This window comes from Hyperolius riggenbachi, chromosome 4 (genome assembly GCF_040937935.1).
Source record: "Hyperolius riggenbachi isolate aHypRig1 chromosome 4, aHypRig1.pri, whole genome shotgun sequence".
In the NCBI taxonomy this organism is placed as follows: Eukaryota; Metazoa; Chordata; class Amphibia; order Anura; family Hyperoliidae; genus Hyperolius; species Hyperolius riggenbachi.
Genome location: NC_090649.1, coordinates 288,389,777 through 288,414,181, shown reverse-complemented (window position 1 = coordinate 288,414,181; position 24,405 = coordinate 288,389,777). Strand labels below are relative to the sequence as shown.

Here is a 24,405-nt window from a genome sequence, read left to right as displayed (position 1 = left end):
CATCTATGACTTTTCTGACCACCTGTCCTATTTCATGAGGGGCTAGAATTCCAGGATAGTATAAATACCCCCCAAATTACCCCATTTTGGAAAGAAGACATCCCAAAGTATTCACTGAGAGGCATGGTGAGTTCATAGAAGATTTTATTTTTTTGTCACAAGTTAGCAGAAAATGACACTTTGTGACAAAAAAGAAAAAAAAAAGTTTCCATTTCTGCTAACTTGCGACGAAAAAAAAATGAAATCTCCAACAGACTCACTATGCTCCTCTCTGAATACCTTGAAGTGTCTACTTTCCAAAATGGGGTCATTTGTGGGGTGTGTTTACCTTCCTGGCATTTTGGGGGGTGCCTAATTGTAAGCACCCCTGATCACAAGTTAGCGGAAATTGATTTAATAGTTTTTTTCACAAAATGTCATTTTCCGCTAACTTGTGACAAAAAATAAAATCTTCTATGAACTCACCATACTCCTAACGGAATACCTTGGGGTGTCTTCTTTCTAAAATGGGGTCATTAGTGGGGTTCCTATACTGCCCTGGCATTTTAGGGGCCCTAAACCGTGAGGAGTAGTCTTGAAACCAAATGTCGCAAAATGACCTGTGAAATCCTAAAGGTACTCATTGGACTTTGGGCCCCTTAGCGTACTTAGGGTGTAAAAAAGTGCCACACATGTGGTACCGCCGTACTCAGGAGAAGTAGTATAATGTGTTTTGGGGTGTATTTTTACACATACCCATGCTGGGTGGGAGAAATATCTCTGTAAATGACAATTGTTTGATTTTTTTTTACACACAATTGTCCATTTACAGAGAGATTTCTCCCACCCAGCATGGGTATGTGTAAAAATACACCCCAAAACACATTATACTACTTTTCCTGAGTACGGCGGTACCACATGTGTGACACTTTTTTGCAGCCTAGGTGCGCTAAGGGGCCCAACGTCCTATTCACAGGTCATTTTAAAGCATTTGTTTTCTAGACTACTCCTCACGGTTTAGGGCCCCTAAAATGCCAGGGCAGTATAGGAACCCCACAAGTGACCCCATTTTAGAAAGAAGACACCCCAAGGTATTCCGTTAGGTGTATGGCGAGTTCATAGAAGATTTTATTCTTTGTCACAAGTTAGTGAAAAATGACACTTTGTGAAAAAAAAACAATAAAAATCAATTTCCGCTAACTTTTGACAAAAAATAAAATCTTCTATGAACTCGTCATACACCTAACAGAATACCTTGGGGTGTCTTTTTTCTAAAATGGGGTCACTTGTGAGGTTCCTATACCGCACTGGCATTTTACAGGCCCAAAACCGTGAGTAGTCTGGAAACCAAATGTCTCAAAATGACTGTTCAGGGGTATAAGCATCTGCAAATTTTGATGACAGGTGGTGTATGGGGGGGGCAAATTTTGTGGAACCCGTCATAAGCAGGGTGGCCTTTTAGATGACAGGTTGTATTGGGCCTGATCTGATGGATAGGAGTGCTAGGGGGGTGACAGGAGGTGATTGATGGGTGTCTCAGGGGGTGGTTAGAGGGGAAAATAGATGCAATCAATGCACTGGGGAGGTGATCGGAAGGGGGTCTGAGGGGGATCTGAGGGTTTGGCCGAGTGATCAGGAGCCCACACGGGGCAAATTAGGGCCTGATCTGATGGGTAGGTGTGCTAGGGGGTGACAGGAGGTGATTGATGGGTGTCTCAAGGTGTGATTAGAGGGGGTATTAGATGCAAGCAATGCACTGGCGAGGTGATCAGGGCTGGGGTGTGAGGGCGTTCTGAGGTTGTGGGCGGGTGATTGAGTGCCCTAGGGGCAGATAGGGGTCTAATCTGATAGGTAACAGTGACAGGGGGTGATTGATGGGTAATTAGTGGGTGTTTAGGGTAGAGAACAGATGTAAACAATGCACTTGGGAGGTGATCTGACGTCGGATCTGTGGGCGATCTATTGGTGTTAGTGGGTGATCAGATTGCCCGCAAGGGGCTGGTTAGGAGCTGATTGATGGGTGGCAGTGACAGGGGGTGATTGATGGGTGGCAGTGACAGGGGGTGATTGATGGGTGATTGACAGGTGATCAGTGGGTTATTACAGGGAAGAAAAGATGTAAATATTGCACTGGCGAATTGATAAGGGGGGGGGGATTTCTGAGGGCAATCTGAGCGTGTAGGCGGGTGATTGGGTGCCCGCAAGGGGCAGATAGGGGTCTGATCTGATGGGTAACAGTGACAGGTGGTGATAGGGGGTGATTGATGGGTAATTAGTGGGTGTTTAGGGTAGAGAACAGATGTAAACACTGCACTTGGGAGGTGATCTGACGTCGGATCTGTGGGCGATCTATTTGTTGTGGGTGGGTGATCAGATTGCCCGCAAGGGGCAGGTTAGGGGCTGATTGATGGGTGGCAGTGACAGGGGGTGATTGATGGCTTTATTGACAGGTGATCAGGGGGATAGATGCATACAGTACACAGGGGGGGGGGGGTCTGGGGAGAATCTGAGGGGTGGGGGGGGGGATCAGGAGGGAGCAGGGGGCAGTTTAGGGCATAAAAAAATAGCGTTGACAGATAGTGACAGGGAGTGATTGATGGGTGATTAGGGGGGTGATTGGGTGCAAGCAGTGGTCTGGGGGGTGGGCAGGGGAGGGGCTGAGGGTTGCTGTGGGCGATCAGGGGGCAGGGGGGGGGAATCAGTGTGCTTGGGTGCAGACTAGGGTGGCTGCAGCCTGCCCTGGTGGTCCCTCGGACACTGGGACCACCAGGGCAGGAGGCAGCCTGTATAATACACTTTGTATACATTACAAAGTGTATTATACACTTTGTATGCGGCGATCTGGGTGCTAGTAACCCGCCGGCGCTTCCGAGCGGCCGGCGGGTTACAGCGCGAGGGGGGCGGAGCCAGTCCTTGGCGGAGGATCGCGTCACAAATGACGCGATCGCTCCGCCCATGCCCGTACAAGGCCAGCCGCCATTTGTTCATGCGGCGGTCCTTGCGGGGTCCACTTCCCGGCCGCCATTTGTACATGCGCCGGTCGGGAAGTGGTTAAAAAGGAAAAATTAAACAAAGAATGTGTTCTTAAGGGAAACAAGAACAACGACTTTCCACAGTTGAAATTCTGGGCTACAGTTTCATCTTGCTGTCTTTCTTTCCCTTGAGAGTGTGTATTAGCCTGTTTGTGTGTATATTTACTTACATTATATATTTATTTTTTTTAATACTTCATTTATTTATAAATAATATTAAAAGTCCTGAAAAAAGTACACCCTCTTTCAATTCTAAGATTGTACGGCTCATTGTTTTCCACAAAAAATTTGGTCCTTAGCAGGATTTAACCACTTCATGCCATGGGCTGCAGGGTTGAAATGTGCGCACCAGTGCTCCCGCCGCCGGTGTGCACATGCATCTTAGTAGAAACACAGGATTTTTTTAAACTTCCTATTTGCAGTAAAGATACACAAATAGGACTTTTACAAATGTACATCCATAGGCATTAAGAAGGTAAGTAGCATTAAGCCACTGCCAATCAAATACACTTGGTTAATTGTTTATTAGCAAGTGTGACCACTTTTATAAAAGCAGAAGTTTTGTGAGTTTGCTGGTCTGGAGCATTCAGATGTGTGTTAACACAATGATATTGAGGAAAGGAATCAGAAATAATCTCACAAAAGCAATTTTTGCTGCCTATCAGTTTTAACATTACGTCATTCTATGAATGAGAAAGCTTATTTATAAGCGTAAAACATTAAAGTTAGTAGCTTATCTTCCCACGTCTCAGAAAATTTGCACCCAGGTCAAACCATGCAATGCTCAGAGAAAGTGCAAAAATTGCAATAATAATAGCTGAAACGGAGAAATAATCAATGTATTCTTTTTTTCCTTATTATTCCCATTCAAATGCATATAAAATAAAATTCTTACTAAAAATTACCACCCAAAGTAAGCCCAATTTGTGGTGAAAAAGCGAAGTATAGATCATTTACGTGTGCTAATTAGTGTTAAAGTTACTGAGAGGAACAATGAAATGGGAAAATTGCTCTGGTCTATAAGGGGAATACAACCTGTGGTATAATCCTGATTTAAAACTTCTTGTAGTTAAGTAATATTTACAAATGAAAAAAATATCTTTTTACCTCTAATCAAATCTAATTTACACCTTTGGCCCCACCTTTTTTTCCTCTGCAGCTGTAAAATCTTATTACTTTTTTTTTGAAGTATAATTTTACTACAATAATAAATGTGGCTTCAAAGCCACTTTAATGCTGGGAGAATTACTAGGACAGGAGAAAATGTATTTACATTGTGTGGTTATGTTAGGGGAGTCATTGTAAGGAGCTTTGCTAGGACATGAAGTATCAATTAAATCATTTTTTTTTTACATTAGGAAGTTGGTTCTTTTGGGGGAGGAGTTTTTGCTAAGCTATGGAGGTGAATAGTTTATGTTAGATGGTTATGTTAGGGGAGGGGATTTCCAAGACTGGAGGTTAAAATACTGGTTTATGTTGAGGTTAGAGATGGTCCTGAGATGCAAGTAATTTCCATTTGATGGCAATTTGATGGTAATTTTATGCAAATGTACTAAGCTTGAAAAATGGCCAATCAAATGCAGCAGCTGTAAGTATATTTGCATACAATCATCATAAGATTTGCAACAGCTTAGAACGATTTACTTCCCATTGACCATCTCTAGTTGGGGGTTTATAGTTTTGGAGAAACTGTTGGCACTGGGTTGACAAAAGACAAACTCACATGTATGTAATGGATGGTCTGCATATGTGATATGCAAGTAGCTAGACATTTTTATTATATGAATACACACGCACGCACACACTATTTAATCATGCGGAACACTGGATATTATAGCTTTGGCACTTTCCCCTATAGCAATGACACTTCCCTGATTCGTTTGTAGCTCAGGACTATACAGTATGAAATGTTCATTGAGCTCATTCTGAATTCACCAGCTGCACTGTTCATTAGACAAGTTCTTTTGTTAGGAGCCACACTCCTCGGCTTGCTGTCAGTCTCCAGTTGATTAGATGGAAATTGCTCTCAACTCAAAAAGAGAATGCAAGATAGATGAAAAAAATTGCAAGTACGGTGTCTTTAGAAAGCTGTTACCTTCATTTTAATGGAAAAAAGGGAGGATGTGATAAACACTAGTTTCACAAGTTACTTGTTATAAATTAATTAAATCTGTCACACCTATACTATTTAACGCTTTTGTCGTTTTTTTTTTCTTTTTTTAATTACTGCAAAGTGTAGCATTAAGCTATGTGACTTAATGGGGTTTTAATTTGACAGCAGTCATTCTGAGGCACATGCTGCGGGAATTAATATATTCAGTTTGTAGAATAGAAGTGTTGGAAAGCCATTAATCTGCTGAATGTGTTTCATGCATGTCATTCCTTTACCTAGAGTAATGATCCATATCCTTGGCCAATGTTGTCATCCTATCCTGTGCCAAAGTACTATATACCAGAGACTCCTGTGCCTGATGAACCTCATCAAGGTGAGAATCAATAACACTTTATAGAGCTTCATGTAATGTGCAGTATGCTAGGATTTGGTGTTTAGTGCCAGGATGCACTTAGGATGCGCAGCCTCGCTCACCTTTCCATGGCTTTTAATAGTTATACAATTATTGTCAAATTCATGTTTCCTAACAGAGATAATTATTGTTGTACTGAATGAAATTATGCTAGTTGTTGTGTTTTCAGCATTAACAAAGCTGGTGTTTTCATAACTGTCAGCCACTTTCAAAGCATCACAGCATATCTCGGCTTCCAAGCAGATGCATGCTGGTGTTAGGCCCTGTTCATATTATGTGCGTGTGGAAAACGTGCAGAACGCATGTAGTAAACGCACTGGGAAAACGCATGCGTTTGTACGCGTTTGTACGCGTTTTTGTAATGCGTTTGTATGCGTTTTTTCCTTATGCGTTTTTGATCATACCTGGAAGAGTCAGCTACACTTCCGACGAGAAACACACCTCCGAATACGCATACAAAAACGCATGCCATGCGTTTTTAGTGCGCGCCCATTGACTTTCATTATAATGCGTTTCTGTGCGCGACGCACAGAAATGCATCCAACTATGCGTTTCTGCCACGCATACGTTTGCCACGCGTATATGTGAACGAGGGCCATACCTTTGCATTGATTTTTCTGGCCCTCGCAAAACGCACACAAAACGCGTACCTTAAAAACGGACACAAACGCGTGCAGTGTGAACAGGGCCTTAGTGTGGTCTTTAAGGGCTTACTAAATAAAATGTATTCCTGGTTTACAGTACACACACCATGTCAGCTTTCAATAAAAGCTTAAAGAAAACCCAAGATGGATTAAAAATAAAAAAAACTACTAATGTATGAAATGTAAAGTCTTTGGTTTCTCCATAGACTTCCCATGTCCTCCTAGAGACCACCACTGCTCCCTGGGACCCTCTGGAAGGTCGTATACGATATGAACGGCTTCTGCTTAGTGTGAAGGCACAGCTGTACTTGCACGGGTGCGGTATGATTACGCTTGTACATGGGGAGAAGCGTGGCCATAAGAACATGTCCAACAAACTCTTGTTGGATATATTCCGGGAGTCCAGGCGTGGCAATGGTGGTGGTCTCCAGAAGTGCGTGGTAAGCCACTGGAGGATACAGAAGCATCCTGCTTTTTAGGGAAGTGGCTAACTTTTTTTTTTTATTATTTCAATCCACCTCAGGTTATACTTTAAAACATGTATTTTCAAATAATTATAAAGCTGCAGAGCCAAATGTCAAGACTACTCAATAATCTTCAGTTGACTCAGCCTGTTCTCACTATGTACAGTATCTTGTGTTCAAAATCAGACATTGCATGGAAATTAATGTAGTAATTCCTACTACTGCAGGGAACAAGTATAGCAATGGGTAAACTGAAATCTCGCATACAATGCTTGCTGGTAGATTAGACATTACATTTGATAAAGACATCAAATACATCGAAAATCTATTATAAAAAAGCACCCTTTTCAACTATTTGCGATCATTTTATCAATTAAAACTTGATCGGGGAATGATGTTCTTATCTAAAGAAGGTGTAGGGATGACTAAAATGACCTGGCTACAAAAACCTATCTGTCCATGATAATCAGCTTGCCTTTGTATTATTTTTATGAGGTAGGTAACCTTACTGGTTTTGGTCCTAGAGCTTGAGATAGCATCTTCCATGATATGATGTTACATGTCATAGATTACATCACTCTCCCATAATGCTCTTAGAAGGCAGACCTTGGGATTTCTGATTTCGCAAAGGCCCTTGGAAGAAACTTCATGGTTTTTGGTTGGTTTTTACAAAAAAAAAATTAAAATTAGAATATTGTTATTGTGATATGAAAGTGGTTTATACATACAAACTTGGAATTTAGGTATAGGTCCACTTTAAAGAGGATTGTTATTCTATATAACTTGATTAATAAAATTGCTTACTTTTACAATATTCATGTATAGGTTATTTAGTCAGTGTTTGCCGATTGTACAATTTTACCTTACCCTGCTTTACATTCTAAATTGTATAACAGGTGCCAGCATTTTTACTGCTGGCAAGGTGAATGACTGTGGAATGTTTTTTTGTTTTTTTTTACTTTTTCCCCTCTGAAGAGATCAAAAACATCACATAATCACCCAGATACCCCATAGGGATAAGGCTGTGTAACACCATAGCTTGTTCTAAACATCACTGCGAGCGTTACACTTCAATACACAGCAAAACCAGGATAGTTGACGTAAAGAAATGGTTATTGAGAATAATTTATTACATTCTACTATATATCATTATGGTTCCTTTTGAACTGCCCATTTATATTAGACAAGTGAGTGAAACACGAGGCTGGCAGTACAGTACAGCAACAGTACAGCAAATTAGCAATCTTGAATTTAAATTTTCCTTTATTTGAATCCATCCCTCCCATGCTCTACACACTTAAACATTGTTTTACTAATGCAAAGTGTCATCCCAGAGCTGAAGAATCTTCATGTGGGCTATAATTTCGCTTTCTGAAAATCTAGAAATAACCTGCCCTGCAGAGGGACTGACCTTGGGTGAGGTCTAAGTCAAGAACTGCTCCAAATACTAAAAGCTACAGCTCCCTTGTCAGAAATACAACTAGGTCAAACACATAGGCAGTTGAATACACCGTTGAAATGCTGAGTTTTAAAATAGTCGTTTTTGTAATATCACATCTTAGTATATACTGTATGTCCTACTTTAACACCCTTATTTTTTCTTTGAACAGCTTGTGATTGGAAGGTTACGTCCATGTAGGCCCAAGGCCATAGACTCTGCCTCATCTGATTTCATCTTAATTGTTAATTCCAAAACTACTAGAGCAGTTAGAAAGCACCACTGCACAATCTGCCTTTTTGCTAAATTAAAAGGTGAATCCCATCTATTATTTCATACTCAGTCAAAATGATGCCACAGGCACAGTGCTATAGAGCATATCATTTGCAGACATAATAGTCTGCATGTCCTCCTTAAGCACTTAAATGATTTGGCAGAGCATCACCAGCCTTAATATCATCTTTGTATCAATTTATGCCGAACATTTAGCAAAATATACTGGTCTAGAGACTGATTAATTGGTAATAATGGTGAACATTACTCAAAGAGAATTAAAACATTTTCTATTGGCTTTTTTTAAGTCCAGTCTAGTATTCCTAAATTCATCAATTTTGTCTTCCCGATAACAAAAAAGCTCTTTTATTCTTTAATTGGTTATATCTTTTCAGCTTTTACATTATTATTATTATAAATACCGTATACCATATATAGTACCCAAATCTTCATTTCTCCTTAGACTCAACTCACATTGATCTGGGTCACATGCTCAAAGTGGAGAGTGCAGTATCCGCTCCAGTGGTGGAGTCTGGAGCAGATGCATTGTGTTTACCAGAACAGATCAAATGGATCCATTCAAGGCCATTAGTGTGAACAGATCCTTACAATAACATAGGATCCATTTACTGTCTGTTTTGGCGATCCAGCAAAATGGGCCTTATTGTTTTGCAGTGTGAACTGTGCCTTACAATATGAAGTACATACATACAGTTTAACAAACAGAGATATACAGATAATACTCACTTGAAAATCCTATCTAGAAATTGTTAATAGAGGTGGAAAAATCATCTGTATGTCACAACAATTGTATGTATGAAATTCAGGTAGTACGCAACTGAACAGTTTGCCTGATACACTAATTGTAGGGTAAGAATAAAGATGTATATAAAGGTGACCACTAACGATACAATTCTGCAAACGACCGTTCATTTCCAATCATTCGTATGAACAATCAAAAACAATCGTTCGGGAACAGCAACGGATGAAAATCTCCTAACCAATCCAATCCAAATAAAAGGGATTGATCTGAAAATTGTATCAATTTCATTCATCTGATTGGATAGGAGATTTCCATCCACTGTTTTTCCCAAACCATCTCTCACACATAATCTCTCACACAATATCTCACACAGACTACAGACTACTGTGCATGTGTCCTTGGAAAAGTCAGGGACTTCCAGTCAGAGAATAAACATCGCCAGCAGCATGTAACTCCTTATGACAGGAAGAGGATCTTTCTAATTAGAACGGCTTTCTGGTCCTCCCCCAACATGTTTAGTGAACTCTTCTGAACTCCATCGCTTAGTTGTGTACTTCCTATCCCCCCAGCTGCAGCAATATGTACTGTCGCACACCGCTTTAGGTTTGTAACGGTTGGGTGTCGTAGCTCAGATGTCTGATTATGTGGTGATCTGCGAATCACCAATAATGCAGACGCTATACCCGATTATGTGTGATCTGCAGAATCACCAATAACACTAGTATAGCAGACAAGGAGCAGAGTGTGTAGTGATTTGGAGCAACCGTAATTTTAATGGTACAATGAGACCTCACCAGGGGGGCTGGTGAGGTATAAACAGTACACTGACCGTGCACTAACGTACAACCTCCAGCAAGCTGGAGAAACAATACTGAAGAGGCTTAATCTCCCGAGGAGCGGGTGATTCAGAATATGTTGCAGGCAAATGAACACCCGAGGGGCGGGTGAGTCAGACTGTACTGCAGCCTGCGAGACACAGTAATACTACAATGACAGGTTACCTAACGAGCAGGTAATTAAGGCTGAACTATGGCCTAGCAGAACTGCTTCACCAGCGGAGCTGGCGTAGTTAACACCTCACCAGTGGCGAATGGTCAGGCAGGCAAGGTTCGGCAATAGAGAGGTAAGTATCAGTACAGGATCGTGAGACAGTACAATACAGTAGCAATAACCTAGTCTGGGTGTGAAATCCTTAGCATCAACACCAGGGAACTAGTCTAAACAAATAACAATCTCAAGGTAGCAATATCCTAGTCTTGGTGTGAAATCCTTAGCATCAACACCAGGGAACTAGCCTAAGGTCTGAGCGCTAACACGCAAGTATTCACGACAACAGACAATGAGATAATGAAGCCCAGAGGCTTATTATTATTATTATTATTATTTAGTATTTATATAGCGCCGACATATTACGCAGCGCTGTACAGTGTATATATATCTTGTCACTAACTGTCCCTCAAAGGAGCTCACAATCTAATCCTCTGCTTATGAAGCAGAGGAGACCTCACTGGCACGCCATCCCTCTCATCAACCAATCCTGGGCGCCGTGGGTCCCCTCTGACGTCAGCCGACTGGCAGGTCAGCTGACGGGCTTCCTCCCCGCATAAAGGTCCCGTCTGTGCGCGTGCTAAGGCAACCCCCTGCATGGAAGGATGTTCCATCCTCTGTGTCCTGGCTCGTTTCTTACAGTACCCCCCCCTAGGCGTGGACTCCGGACACGCACCACCTGGCCTATCAGGATGCGATCTATGTTACTCCATCCTGAGTTCTTCTGCATGCATGCGAGAGAGTGGTACCCAGGATCTCTCTTCAGGACCATACCCTTGCCAGTGGACCAGATACTGCAAAGATTTGCGTACCCGCCGAGAATCCAAAATCTTCTCTATTTCATATTGTGGTTCTCCATCAATCACCACAGGGGGGGGAGGAGTGGCATCCACACACACGGCAGGCTTCAAAAGCGAAACGTGGAACGTCCTACCCCCTCTGAAATTGGAGGGAAGCGACACCACATTGGTAACATTATTCACCTTTTTAGAAATAGGGTAAGCCCCTATAAACTTGGGACCCAATTTTACAGAGGGCTGCCTTAGAGATAAGTGTCGTGTGGAAATCCACACCAAATCTCCCGTGGCAAATTTCCATTCCACCGACCGACTCTTATCGGCGTGCCTTTTTTGAGTCGAAAAGGCTCTTCACAAATTTTGCTTCACCTTATCCCAGATGCCTCTCATTCTCTCTGACCAGTTTTCTAAAGCAGGAAAAGGTGAAGCTACCACTGGCAGGGGTGAAAACTTGGGTGATCTCCCCGTAACAACCTGGAACGGGGAGAATCCTGATGAAGCAGACCTCAAATTATTGTGGGCAAACTCGGCATACGGTAAAAATCTGACCCAATCCGCCTGGGCATCGGCCACATAGCACCTGAGGAACTGCTCAAGAGCTTGGTTTACCCTTTCGGTCTGACCATTGGTCTGTGGGTGGTCGCCGGAGGAAAACGATAACGTCATCCCCATATGCTGACAAAACGCTTTCCAGAAGCGAGAAGTGAACTGGACTCCCCTATCTGACACCACATCCTGGGGAATCCCATGCAGCCTGAAGATGTGGAGAACGAACAGTTCTGCCAATTCCTGTGCCGAGGGGAGTCCGTTCAAGGGGATGAAGTGGGCCATCTTACTAAACCTGTCGACTACCACCCAAATGACCGTTTTACCCTCAGAGGAAGGCAGTTCGCCCACAAAATTCCTGGACATGTGAGTCCAAGGTTCCTCGGGTACTGGCAGAGGTTGTAAGGTACCAGCAGGCCTAGAAGCCTTGCTCCTGGCACAAATGGCACAGCTAGCCACGAATTCCTTAAAATCAGTAGTGATTGAGGGCCACCATACATTTTTATGGGCATGAAATGCCTCCAAGACTTTGAATCTCAACTAAAGGGGAACAACCCCCCCTGGTTTGCCTTCAGGGACCTCTTGTTGAAAAGGACCCAGCTCTGACACCCAATCCAACTCAACCTGAACCCCAGAGGGTTCTGGATCCTGTTCAATGGTTCCAACTACTTGGACTTCATTAACTGCAATAGGGACCTGCTTTAAACAGTGATCATGACAGTATGGAGACCAACTTATCAACTGTCTGGTACTCCAATCAATGTCTGGTGAGTGCTTTTTTAACCACGGCATGCCCAGGATGACCGTGGACGTGGACATTTCTAACATCAGAAACTGCATTTGTTCCCTGTGCAGGGCCCCAATCTGGCATAACAATACAGGAGTCTGAGTGATGGTGAGGGGCAATGGGGAGTCGTCCACAGCCGTAATCGTAATTTGCTCCCCCAGAGGAAGCAACGGAAATCTGAATTGATTAGCGAATCTAACCGACATGACATTGACAGCTGACCCAGAATCTACAAATGCCTGAGTAGTATGAACCTGGTCCTCCCAGGTGACAGCGCAAGGAAGCAACACCCGCTTATTGTTTAGAGGTATATCAAGATCGCCTAGGGTAGTACCTCCAGCTACTCCTAGGCGATAGAGTTTTCCGCCTTCTTAGGGCAGGCAGAAACCATGTGCCCTTTATCGGTGCAGTATAAACAGAGCTTCTCTGCTCGTCTTCTATTTTTCTCCACCTCAGAGAGCTTGGCCTGCCCAATTTGCATTGGCTCGTCAGTGGGTGGAGAGGAAGGCGTAGGAGCAGAGAAAGTACAGGAGAAAAACTTTCTTGAAGGCTTAGCTCGAGTTTGCTTTTGATAGCGAACTCATCTATCAATTTTAATGGCCAAGGAAGTGGCCTCATCTAGAGTCTTGGATTCTGGGTGACCCAACATAAGATTGGACACAGCGTCAGACAATCCTGACAAGAAACAGTCTAAAAGTGCGTACTGCCCCCACCTGGCTGACACTGCCCATCTCCTGAACTCGGCGGCATAAACCTCAATGGAACTATTACCCTGCCTGAGAGTTTTTAACTTCCTCTCTGAAGTCACTGCCAAATCAGGATCATCGTAAATTACGGCCATGGCTTTAAAGAATTCCTCCACTGAGACCAAGGCCGCATCCCCTATAGGGAGACTATATGCCCAGGACTGGGAATCTCCAGACAACAACGTTTTAATGAATGTGACCCGTTGGGCTTCTGTACCAGAAGAAACGGGTCGTAATTCAAAATATGACAAGCATCTATGCTTAAAGTTACTAAAATCCGAGCAATGCCCCGAGAATTTTTCAGGTGGGGGCACCCTCGGCTCGATCACAGAAGGGGGAGACACTCGAGTATTAGGGTCCAATAAACGGTTAACTGACTCAGCTAGTTGGTCAATCTGAGTCTTTTGAGCGTTCACCGTGTTAATGAGTTCATTAACGGTGGTGGTTAACACGTCGACCCGTTGGCAGAGTGCCTCCATTATACTTTTATTGGTCTGTTGTTCTGTAACGGTTGGGTGTTGTAGCTCAGATGTCTGATTATGTGGTGATCTGCAGAATCACCAATAATGCAGATGCTATACCCGATTATGTGTGATCTACAGAATCACCAATAACACTAGTATAGCAGAGTGTGTAGTGATTTGGTGCAACCGTAACTTTAATGGTACAATGAGACCTCACCAGAGGGGCTGGTGAGGTATAAACAGTACACTGACCGTGCACTAACGTACAACCTCCAGCAAGCTGGAGGAACAATACTGAAGAGGCTTAATCTCCCGAGGAGCGGGTGATTCAGAATATGCTGCAGGCAAATGAACACCCGAGGGGCGGGTTAGTCAGACTGTACTGCAGCCTGCGAGACACAGTAATACTACAATGACAGGTTACCTAAGGAGCAGGTAATTAAGGCTGAACTTTGGCCTAGCAGAACTGCTTCACCAGCGGAGCTTGCGTAGTTAACATCTCACCAGTGGCGAGGGCCCACTGGTGAGTAGAATAGTCAGGCAGGCAAGGTTCGGCAACAGAGAGGTAAGTATCAGTACAGGATCGTGAGACAAGAGAGTAATCGGTAATCAGGCAGAGGTTCAGCAACAGGAAGGTACGTATCGGTACAGAAACGTGAGACAAGAGAGTAATCGGTAATCAGGCAGAGGTTCAGCAACAGGTAGGCAGATAAGCGAAAGTACAGGATCGGAAAGCAGGATCAGATTCTGAGAAATCGCTAAGAGTCATACACAGGAGATCAATACAGTAGCAATAACCTAGTCTGGGTGTGAAATCCTTAGCATCAACACCAGGGAACTAGTCTAAACAAATAACAATCTCAAGGTAGCAATATCCTAGTCTTGGTGTGAAATCCTTAGCATCAACACCAGGGAACTAGCCTAAGGTCTGAGCGCTAACAGGCAAGTATTCACGACAACAGACAATGAGATAATAAAGCCCGGAGGCTTTTGAAGCAGAGGAGACCTCACTGGCACGCCCCCCTCTCATCAACCAATCCTGGGCGCCGTGGGTCCCCTCTGACGTCAGCCGACCAGCAGGTCAGCTGACGGGCTTCCTCCCCGCATAAAGGTCCCGTCTGTGCGCGCGCTAAGGCAACCCCCTGCACGGAAGGATGTTCCGTCCTCGGCGTCCTGGACGCCAAACGGACGGATGGCCGCATGGAGGCAGCTGCGGCGGTGGTGCTGTTCGCCGCAGCTGCCTCGTCTCTTACAAGGTTTCACCTGTAATTTACTTTTTTTTTTAAACTTGGACCTTTTGTGCACATTATTTATTTCATTAACTAAATCAGCTTTGTTTACTATAGTGCCCCTTTAAGGGCAATATTTGACTCCGCTCTCTAATTTAATCCACACATTTACTCTGTAACCACCTCCTGTCATCTCTAGCTCAAAAACTTCCCCCATCTGACCCCTCCTCACTTGAAACACTACTAAAATGCCTAAATAGTATTTCTTGCCTTAATAGTATCTCTCTACCACTGTAACACCCAACTCTGTGGCCGTCTGATGAAGCAACTTGCATCCCTCAATTTATACTGAACTCGGCTACTCAAATCATCCACCTCTATTCTCCTCACCCTTTACCTGTTTTTTCCTTCTGTCAAGCTGTGCATATGCTCCAGATGACCAAGAGAATTCACTTCACTTCACAATTCACTTTGTTACCAGTGGCTTAGTCATTAATGGCTGCATGTTTAGTTATTTGGATGGAATAGCAAATGTGCAGTTATAATCATTATTATTTTTTATTGCGCAGCGCTGGACAATAAATACATACAATGATACAAAGTATGACAGACGTAACAAGATTATACAACATAAGTTAAAACTGTAGAAGGTAAGCAGGGTACAAAATACGTGATCATGCGATTTTGGGCTGGTTAGGTAGGCCCAGTAATACAAATACAAGGCGTTCATAGGAAGGGAGCACACGATCATGTAGAATACACTAGGGAAGGAAGGACCCTGCCAAAGGATTACAATCTAATGCCTAATACACACGATGAGATTTTCTGGCAGATTTCCTGCCAGATCGATTATTTCCTACATGTCCGATCTGATTTCTGATCGATTTCCCATAGCAGTGAACGGAAAATCAATCGGAAATCAGATTGGACATGTTGGAAATAATTGGTCTGAGCGCTAACACGAAATCTGCCAGAACATCTCATCGTGTGTATCTAGCATAAGTGAAGGAGAGGTGGACACACTAGGTAGGGCTATAGAAGAAGTAATCAATAGAAAGTTACAGTTACAATCTGTACATTGACTACTTTATATTGTATCAAAGTGTCATATCTTCAGTGTTGTCCCAAGAAAAGATGTAATAAAATATTTACAAAAATATTATATATACATTAAATGTTAGATACTGTATGTGTAGGTGTCACTGAATAAAAGATCTTGGTGATTTTGTCTTGTGTTACAGAATACGAGCTCTTGAAATTCCTGTCTTCTGGAAGCACTGAAACAAAAACAAACTGGCTAGAGACCTGTAGGAAATTGTACTGCAAGACCATGAGAACAAGGCCAGAAATTTTATGGGGTTCTGGTGAGTGTTCTGTCTGATGCACATCATATACCAGTGTGCTGAATACAAACCATGTGTCTTTTTTTTGGTCCAAAAATTTGTATGCCTAGTGTTGCATAAAAGTTTTTTCATTTTGCAATATTCTCGAACTACATAGTTGTTCAACAAGCCAATAGTTTATTAATTGAATGTGAAGCTAGAAGAGGCATTCTATGTGATTTTATAGAAGAGATTTCAGATTGTCTTCCAGCGGTTCGGAACACAGCATTCCAACCGGAATCATAATGTATTTTAACAAACTAAACATACTTACTTACATAGGTTTCCATGATTTCATTTTTGAAGCTCAGAACTTAATGTATACTATCTGCAACAAGGTTAATTAGCCCCATGAGGGGGGACATCACTGCAGGGAGTCATGGAGATGGGAGAATGCCCTGAAGAAGGAGGAACACCCTGGACGGGGATATAACACTATGCTGTGCATGCAATCAGAGGAGTAACTAGACATTACTGGGCCACCCTGCAAAACTTTGGATGCCCCCCCCCCCCTCGCTTTCTGCTCAGGAAAACTGAGGACCAATGTGTTTTCCCCACGCAGATAAGAACACTTAGACTTAAAGGAAATGTCAGGCAATCTATGCTACCCCCAGATCTACATACCTGGGGCTTTCTCCAGTCCCTTGCAGTCAACAAGTCCCTTGTCGCAGCTCTGCTCCCAGTACATACATACATACACACACACACAGCTGTATTATTTTACTACATGAGAGCACATGCTATATGGAGGGACAACAATGACATGCTGAACATAAGCTATAGTATTCACTGTAACTTTGGCAAAAAAATCAGAATTGATACTGTTATTACAAGATCTTAGACTCAGTATGAGACAACAAGCCCTCAATGAGACAGCGATAGTCAGACATCAATCTTACCCACTCCACTGTGTCCGTAATCAGACACCACAAGGTCACTAGCCTGTGTGTGATAAGAATCTAGGAATCTCTTCTGAGGGATTGCTGAATAAGGGTCAGTCTACAACTTTATTTCAACCTGTGACTCTTTTGTTTGTAACGCTGTACATGAAGTCAAGTCATCAGAACTTTGCTGCAGTGTGAGACGGATGTTTTTTACGAACCCTAGGGAGCAGGGACAGTGTACAAATTCCAAAGTGTGTATGATTCCTTATCTGTGTGGTGGACACATGCAGTCAATATAACAATGGTATGAGAGCAGGATATGTTTTCTCTCATGCCATTAGTTGTCAGTCTCTCAAACTTTTTACCCCATGGGCCCCCTGTGGCTTCTGGGCCCCCCTGCGGAGGCATCCCTTGCAGGAAATATTAATCCCCAGTTTTCACTGCTCTTATGGTGACACTTGGTGTGCACTGAACCCGATAGTGATGCCCTATAAGGGGGAGACTTGTGGGGAAGGGGGGGGGGGGGCTTTGCAGGGTCTTGGGTCCTGTTCCAATTGCCCAGTCTTGCCCCTGTGGACTTGCCAGAGTGCATATCTGTATAGCAACAAGTAGCCTGTCATAGTTTATTAGATATCATTACTAGTACCTGTATCTTCTGTAAGTCTCTACCACATGTGGCCTATGTGTCATAACCCTCAGTATCTTTTTGGTTCTTTATTGATGGTTGATTTTTTTTCTTTCTTGCAGTGTATGGTAATCTTTTAGAGAAATATGTATCTCACCTTTTTAAAATCCCTGGGAACTGCGTTTTTGATCAGTCAGAATGTAAAGGTAAGATACAACTTCATTTTTAGCAGAAAAAAAAGTTGGTAAGACTGGCAGAAGGATGGAGGCGCAGTACTGCTTTCACAAAGATTAATTGGGCTGTATGTTCTGAACTGCAGTGGGGGATTTTCATACAAGTACAAACTCTACTTTTATTCTGAAAATTATCTCTGTAAAATCCTTTCTGAATTGTAAAGTTAAAAATGGAACTCTGGGCAGCCTGTGAAATGTGTGATCACATTGCTTGTAGTAAACTCCAACATTTCATGTCTCATAACGTACAATCTGCTCCCCAAATACTTTATTATAGCCTACACAGTGATTTCACTATGATCCTGCAAAGAGCCAATCAATCACTAACCTAGAAGTGAGCATTAATAATGACCTACTCTGCAGGAAAATCCGCTTTACAGATGGTTAAAACAGGAATTTGGATTCAACTGAGAAGCTTAAAGTGACCTTGTAATGAAGTTACTGATGTAAGCCCATTCAACAATATGACTGTACTTCCAGTCAGTGCTGTTAGTGTTCTAATTCATCTTTGAATAGTTAAAGTGGAATATAACCCAGTATTTCTTCTTTGCTCTAAAAGATTATTTACAGCATATAATATACTAACACAATTTTTTTTTTTTAGTAAAACTGCATTTAAAGGGTTACATCACAGGACTGACTTTTCTCCTGCAGGGGCTGCCGCATCCGAACTGGTGATTAGCTTATCTTCTGTATACATTCTTTACTTGATACAATTAAGTAAACATTCTCTGGCTGTGCAGAAACGTATGCTAATGAGTCCTGGAGTGAAACACAGGTCAGAAATCACGGATGGCTGCATTTACAACAGAATTACAACAGTTATGAATACAATTCACCAGCAGCTTTCAAAGTAAATAAATTTAACTTTGGGAAGTTATAATTTATAAATGAATAATAATACTTGTGCACAAAAGCAAATATGATAATTGTATGGGTTATAAAAAGTAGGAAAACACATTTTTGTTGAATATTTTGTCAGAGTTTTAAACCACTTTAAGTATTTTTGGTGGCAAGCTCCTTGCAAAGTAAACTAAAAGGACAATTGCTGAAGCTTGACATTTTAGTGTCACTTTCTGTTCACCCCTGCTTGTCCATTCACACAGCGAGGGGAAGATGAGCGGGAGTCAGGGCTCTTGCACACTACATGTGATTCCGATTTGCGATTTATATTATTTTGATGGAATCCAGGGAAAATCGGGATTGCAGTGTGCAGAGAAGGACAGAGACAGGGGAATGCATCCAGGTCTATATTATGTGACTATTCGTATAGACATAATGGGGCTTAACACCAGGGAATGCTTGACTACATAGTTCAGAACATGAATAGCACTGACTGGAAATACACTTGTGTTGCTGAGTGACGATTACATCACTACATTCAATGTCTAATGCATGTCCTGTAAAACTGGTGCTGCATTAGTTAGCAATGCCATTGTGCACTGGAGTCATTATTTCTATACCTTGTGTATTTGTATACTGTGTAGATTTTCTGAGAAGAGGCAAACATTGTTGATTCCACATATCCAGAATGAGAATGAGTCAGAAGGCCAATCTCATTCTAGGGTCTGTACTCTATCTATGGTGGATCCAAATGCATAGTACACAAGGAATAAGCCAGACTGTGAGACACTTATCTGTTTACATAGGAAACATAAAGAGGAACTCCAGTGAAAATAATGTAATAAAAAAAGTACTTCATTTTTACAATAATTATGTATAAATGATTTAGTCAGTGTTAGCTCATTGTAAAATCTTTCCTGTCCCTGATTTACGTTCTGACATTTATCACATGGTGACATTTTTACTACTGGCAGGTGATGTAACTGGAAGTAGATGCTGCTTGCTTTTTTGTCAGTTGTAAACAGCTGTTATTTCCCATAATGCAACAAAGCTGCCATAGTGTGATGTCAGAACTATGGTCCTGACATCACACTGTGGGAGGGGTTTCACCACAATATCAGCCATACAGAGCCCCCTGATGATCCGTTTGTGAAAAGGAAAATATTTCTCATGGGAAAGGGGATATTAGCTACTGATTGGGATGAAGTTCAATTCTTGGTTACGGTTTCTCTTTAAAGTCTCAGTCTTGTCTCTCATTTTAAATGCATATAACTGTAAATGTATAAAGTTTTGGTGATTGCAGTTTTGTACTGTTTACAATAAACCTATTTAAAATACGTGGCTGGCTGTTAATGTAATAACAGGAGTTCTAATGACAGTGCAGTTTTATTGAAGAGACAATTTTGGAGTGAAGCCATCATCCACATGCCATGAGATAGAGAAGAAGGGAGCTGGGAGAGGGCAGAAGGAAAACTTTCCCTATGTGCACAGATGTACTGATCACCTGGCCCCAGTGACACCCTTCCATTTTTGAGAGTTTCAATCTTTGTGGCCAGAATGGCAGCACTGCAGCTGAGTAGAGTTTTATGTCACTGTCCTTGCTCGGGGTGTAAAAATTTTTTTTTTACAATTCCCACACTCTACTCAGTGTCTTTGTAAAAATGTTATATAAAAAAGTGCAGTGATAAATAGTTTCTTTTTGCCAGCGAGTCAGGGTGATGAGAAGTGCTCATGGCTTTTATAAACACACTGGGGAGTCTGTGGTAAAGATTGAATGCTTTATTAAACCCTGGGAAAAGCTATAGCTGCAGTGCTGCACACAAAAAGTTATTTTCTTGTGTAGTCTGTAGTCACATGTTCTGCTCTGTGCTGGAAGCAATTACCATTCTGCTGGCTAAATTGAACTATAAAAGACAGCAGCCAGGTATTTTACATAGGTTTATTGCAAAAAGTATCGGTGTGCAATGCCCAAAACATTGTTCAGTGCTAATTAATGCAGTTCACATATGTAATGATCTTCTGGAAGATTGCCCTGCACCTAAAGAGATACAGCTAAAATTTTGGGGAGGGAGGGAACCAGAGGAACCTTTATGTGTTGCTGCACCCACCATGTCAGCAAGGAGGAGAAATAATGGCTCATCCAATGCAGCACATAGCTGGCGGAATGTGTGAGAACATGAGAAGCTTAAAGAGAATCCGCAGTGGGTTTGTGAAATCATAGTAGGACACAGAGGCACGTTCTGTATACAGTCACCTGCCTCTGTGTCCTTTCAGTGTGCCTCCAGCCCCCCCCCCCTCCCCCCTCGGGCTCTGCTGTCCCCTTTTATAAAACCGCCAGGCTAGCGACACGCAGATTGTCGCTAGCCTGTTATATACCTGAGGCTGCCACTCATCGCTGCTCCCCCGCCTCCTGTATAGCGCGGCTCCCGGCCTGTGTCCCTTCCCTCCCGGCCTCCGTAAGCCGATTGGAGGAAGCTTAAAGAGGCGGGGAGGGAAGGGACACAGGTGAGGAGCCGCGCTATACAGGCGGCGGTGAGTGGTAGCCTCAGGTTTATAACAGGCTAGCTACAATCTGCTTGGCGCTAGCCTGGCACTTTTTATAATGGGGGACAGCAGAGCCCGGGGGGGGGGGGGGGGGGCTGGAGGCACACTGTAAGGACACAGAGGCAGGTGATTGTATACAGAACGTGCCTCTGTGTCCTAATATGATTTCACAAACCCACCTCGCTTTAAATGGTAAGGTAAACAAACACCTTCCTCTCTTTTTACCACTATTAGCTGTACCCTATCTGGCACATGGTGACCCAGAACCACAAATAGTACCATCAGCTATGGATGTTACTACCATTCAAAATAATTTCTGTTCTTGTGTTGCGTCTTATTACTGCCTATATTGCTTATCTGGCCCCCACACTTCTAGTCTTTATTTCTTCATCAGTACATTAAATAAACAAGTGTCTCAAAGGAACACAATCAATTAAAACAACATATTTTGTAATACTCTATATTAGGGTACACATTACCACTAGTGCTAGGGGCACTTTATTTATTCACCCAGTTCTCTCTGCCTTTCTCCATGCTTTAAAATCATCCTGCATTCCTACAACATCCCACAAATATACTTCCCCGTGTCAAAGCATGTAGGAGAGTCTGAGAAGGAGGCTGGTCTAAAGTGGTAACAGGTAGCCTGTTGCTGTAATATAACAAGCAGTCAGGGAGATGTATATACACTACTGCTGACGGACTGGCTGCTAGTGATGTATCACTCCTGGCTGCATCTACTTCCTATGCTGCTGTGTGCTGCCCATGCTAGGAGGGAGAGACATGGATAAAGATCCTGATAATACCTTTGTAAACAATCAGAGAAGTGAAGATTATAAACACACATTGCTGCTATCTTAACCCCTTACCTCAATCTGAAAAAGGTTCTTTCAGCAAGGTGATTAATAAACTATATACTGAGGAGTTGATAGCAACCCTCCTGTGCAGGAACATGGTCTAGTCCTGCAGAGCCCGATACTTTTTGTATCTAAAACTGACAGGATAATTTTACAGCAGAGAGGCAGAGCTGTGTGAAGAAAGAAACTGCTCCGAGTACTTGTGAACCCTAACATACAGCATTAAAAAAGTTGTTGTAATCAATAGTGTTCATTTAATATATATTTGTAGTTAAGTTTAAAAAAATTGTCCTTGACATAAAGGAATACTGAGGTGACATGATGAAATAGACATGTGTATGTACAGTACCAAGCACACAAATCACTATGCTGTATTTTTTTATGCCTAAAGGAGTTAAAGGTATGCAATTGACACTTTCTGCTCATTTGGGACCTGGTCAGACTATAGGGTAACCCTCACAGTTAATGCATTACAGCCCTAAAACCCTTTCCTGGCAGTAAATGTCTTCTGAGAGACGGATAGAGATAAAAAGGGTCAATAGTTCATAAATGTTAGCTCTAGCTTATTTTAGTGAGTGTGTCATTGCAGGGACAATGAAACAGTAAAAACTTAAAAAGTAAATTCAAATATAGAATAAAACTGTTGGTTATCTAAAAAAAAAGTACTTTTTAGGAGAAGGAGAATAGATACAATTGTTTATCTCATCCGTATATTTTCACCTCATGTTTCCTTTAAACTATAAAAACTACAAAATAAAGCCAGGGAAAAATGTTCACACTGGAAGCCTGATTTACTATTGCTTATTTAAGTAGCAATGACTCTCAAGATTTATCTAGGTGTTAATTTAAATGTAATGCCAAGGCTTCCCATTGGTGCATATGTCTGAACCAGTGGTAAGGCTTGACAGGTCAGTTGAACTGTGTAAGCGACAAGTATGGAAAGTAGTTTCTAAACAAGTGGTAGCTGAAAGAAATGTTATATATACATCACCAATTAGGATATAAATGTCAGAAAACCACTGCTGCAGAAAAAGGACAGACTTTCTACTGAAATCTCAGAAGCCTCAAAAAGAACAGTTGAGCTGTGGTGTTCAGATACGTAGACATCTAAAATATAGCTTCATTGACATAAGATCATATGTCAAACAAAATATTAGTGAAGTATATCTCTAAAAATGTTTTTGTTATATGGGCTAATACCTGTTAAAGAGAACCCGAGGTGGGATTTAATTATGTTACTGGGGCACAGAGGCTGGTTGTGCACACTAAGACCAGCCCCTGTTGCCCCATGGTGTGCCTTCAGGACCCCCCTGCGCGCCGCTATACCCCCGCAGTGCTGGCGACACGCAGCGTGTCGCCAGCACAATGTTTACCTATGCGCTGTCTGTCAGCGCCGCTCCCCTGCCTCCTCCGCATCGGCGCTACCCGCCCGTGTCCCTTCCATCTCGCAGATAGGAGGGAAGTGACGCGGGCGGGTAGCGCCGATGCGGAGGAGGCGAGGGAGCGGCGCTGACTGACAGCGCATAGGTAAACATTGTGCTGGCGACACGCTGCGTGTCGCCAGCACTGCGGAGGGTATAGCGGCGCGCAGGGGGTCCTGGAGGCACACCATGGGGCAACAGAGGCTGGTCTTAGTGTGCACAACCAGCCTCTGTGCCCCAGTAACATAATTAAATCCCACCTCGGGTTCTCTTTAAGCTGTATTTTAGTTGTCTACATATCAGACAACTACAGCACAGTTTTTCTCAAGAGAGTTAATCATTATTATTATTTATTTATTTATATAGCGCCAACATATTCCGCAGCGCTTTACAAAGCACAGTAAGACAACACGGGAAACATAGGTACAACCAAAAAAATATACAGCAGAGTCTCAAGCAGCTGAAATATTGCAACAAAAACAGTAAACATTAGGAGGATGACCCTGCCCTTGCGAGCTTACAATCTAAGGGCCCGTTCAGATCACAAATGCGGATGGCCATGCGTGCGGAACGCATGCGGAACGCAACGCGTACGAACGCACGCCATCTGCGTTTTTGTGTGCGTTGCGTGGCTGATCCCATCACTGAAAAGTAAGTGGGACAGCCGCATGTTTTTACAAAATCTGCGTGCAGCATGCGTTCCCGGACCACACAGGTCGGGAACGCATGCAGTGTGAACATCAGACAGTGCACTCTATGCACTGTCTGATGTCGTGCGTGTTGGCCTCCTGCACGCGTTTCCAAAACGCGACTGGAAACGCGTGCAGTCTGAACGGGCAAGGGTAGTGGGCGACACACTAGGTAAGGAGACGTGGGGGAAATGGA

The 24,405-nt window shown here is 42.8% G+C and overlaps 1 protein-coding gene across 8 annotated transcripts in view; it reads left to right on the top strand.

The window, feature by feature from the left end:
- The window catches only part of TBC1D32 (TBC1 domain family member 32), a 478,427-nt gene that overhangs the window by 334,360 nt on the left and 119,662 nt on the right, over nucleotides 1-24,405 (top strand). For all 8 annotated transcript variants that reach the window (XM_068231378.1, XM_068231377.1, XM_068231379.1 and 5 more), the window contains 3 exons: nucleotides 5,404-5,497; nucleotides 15,976-16,098; nucleotides 17,748-17,831. In XM_068231378.1, coding sequence (XP_068087479.1) covers nucleotides 5,404-5,497; nucleotides 15,976-16,098; nucleotides 17,748-17,831 — 301 coding nt within the window. The remainder of the gene's footprint in view (nucleotides 1-5,403; nucleotides 5,498-15,975; nucleotides 16,099-17,747; nucleotides 17,832-24,405) is intronic.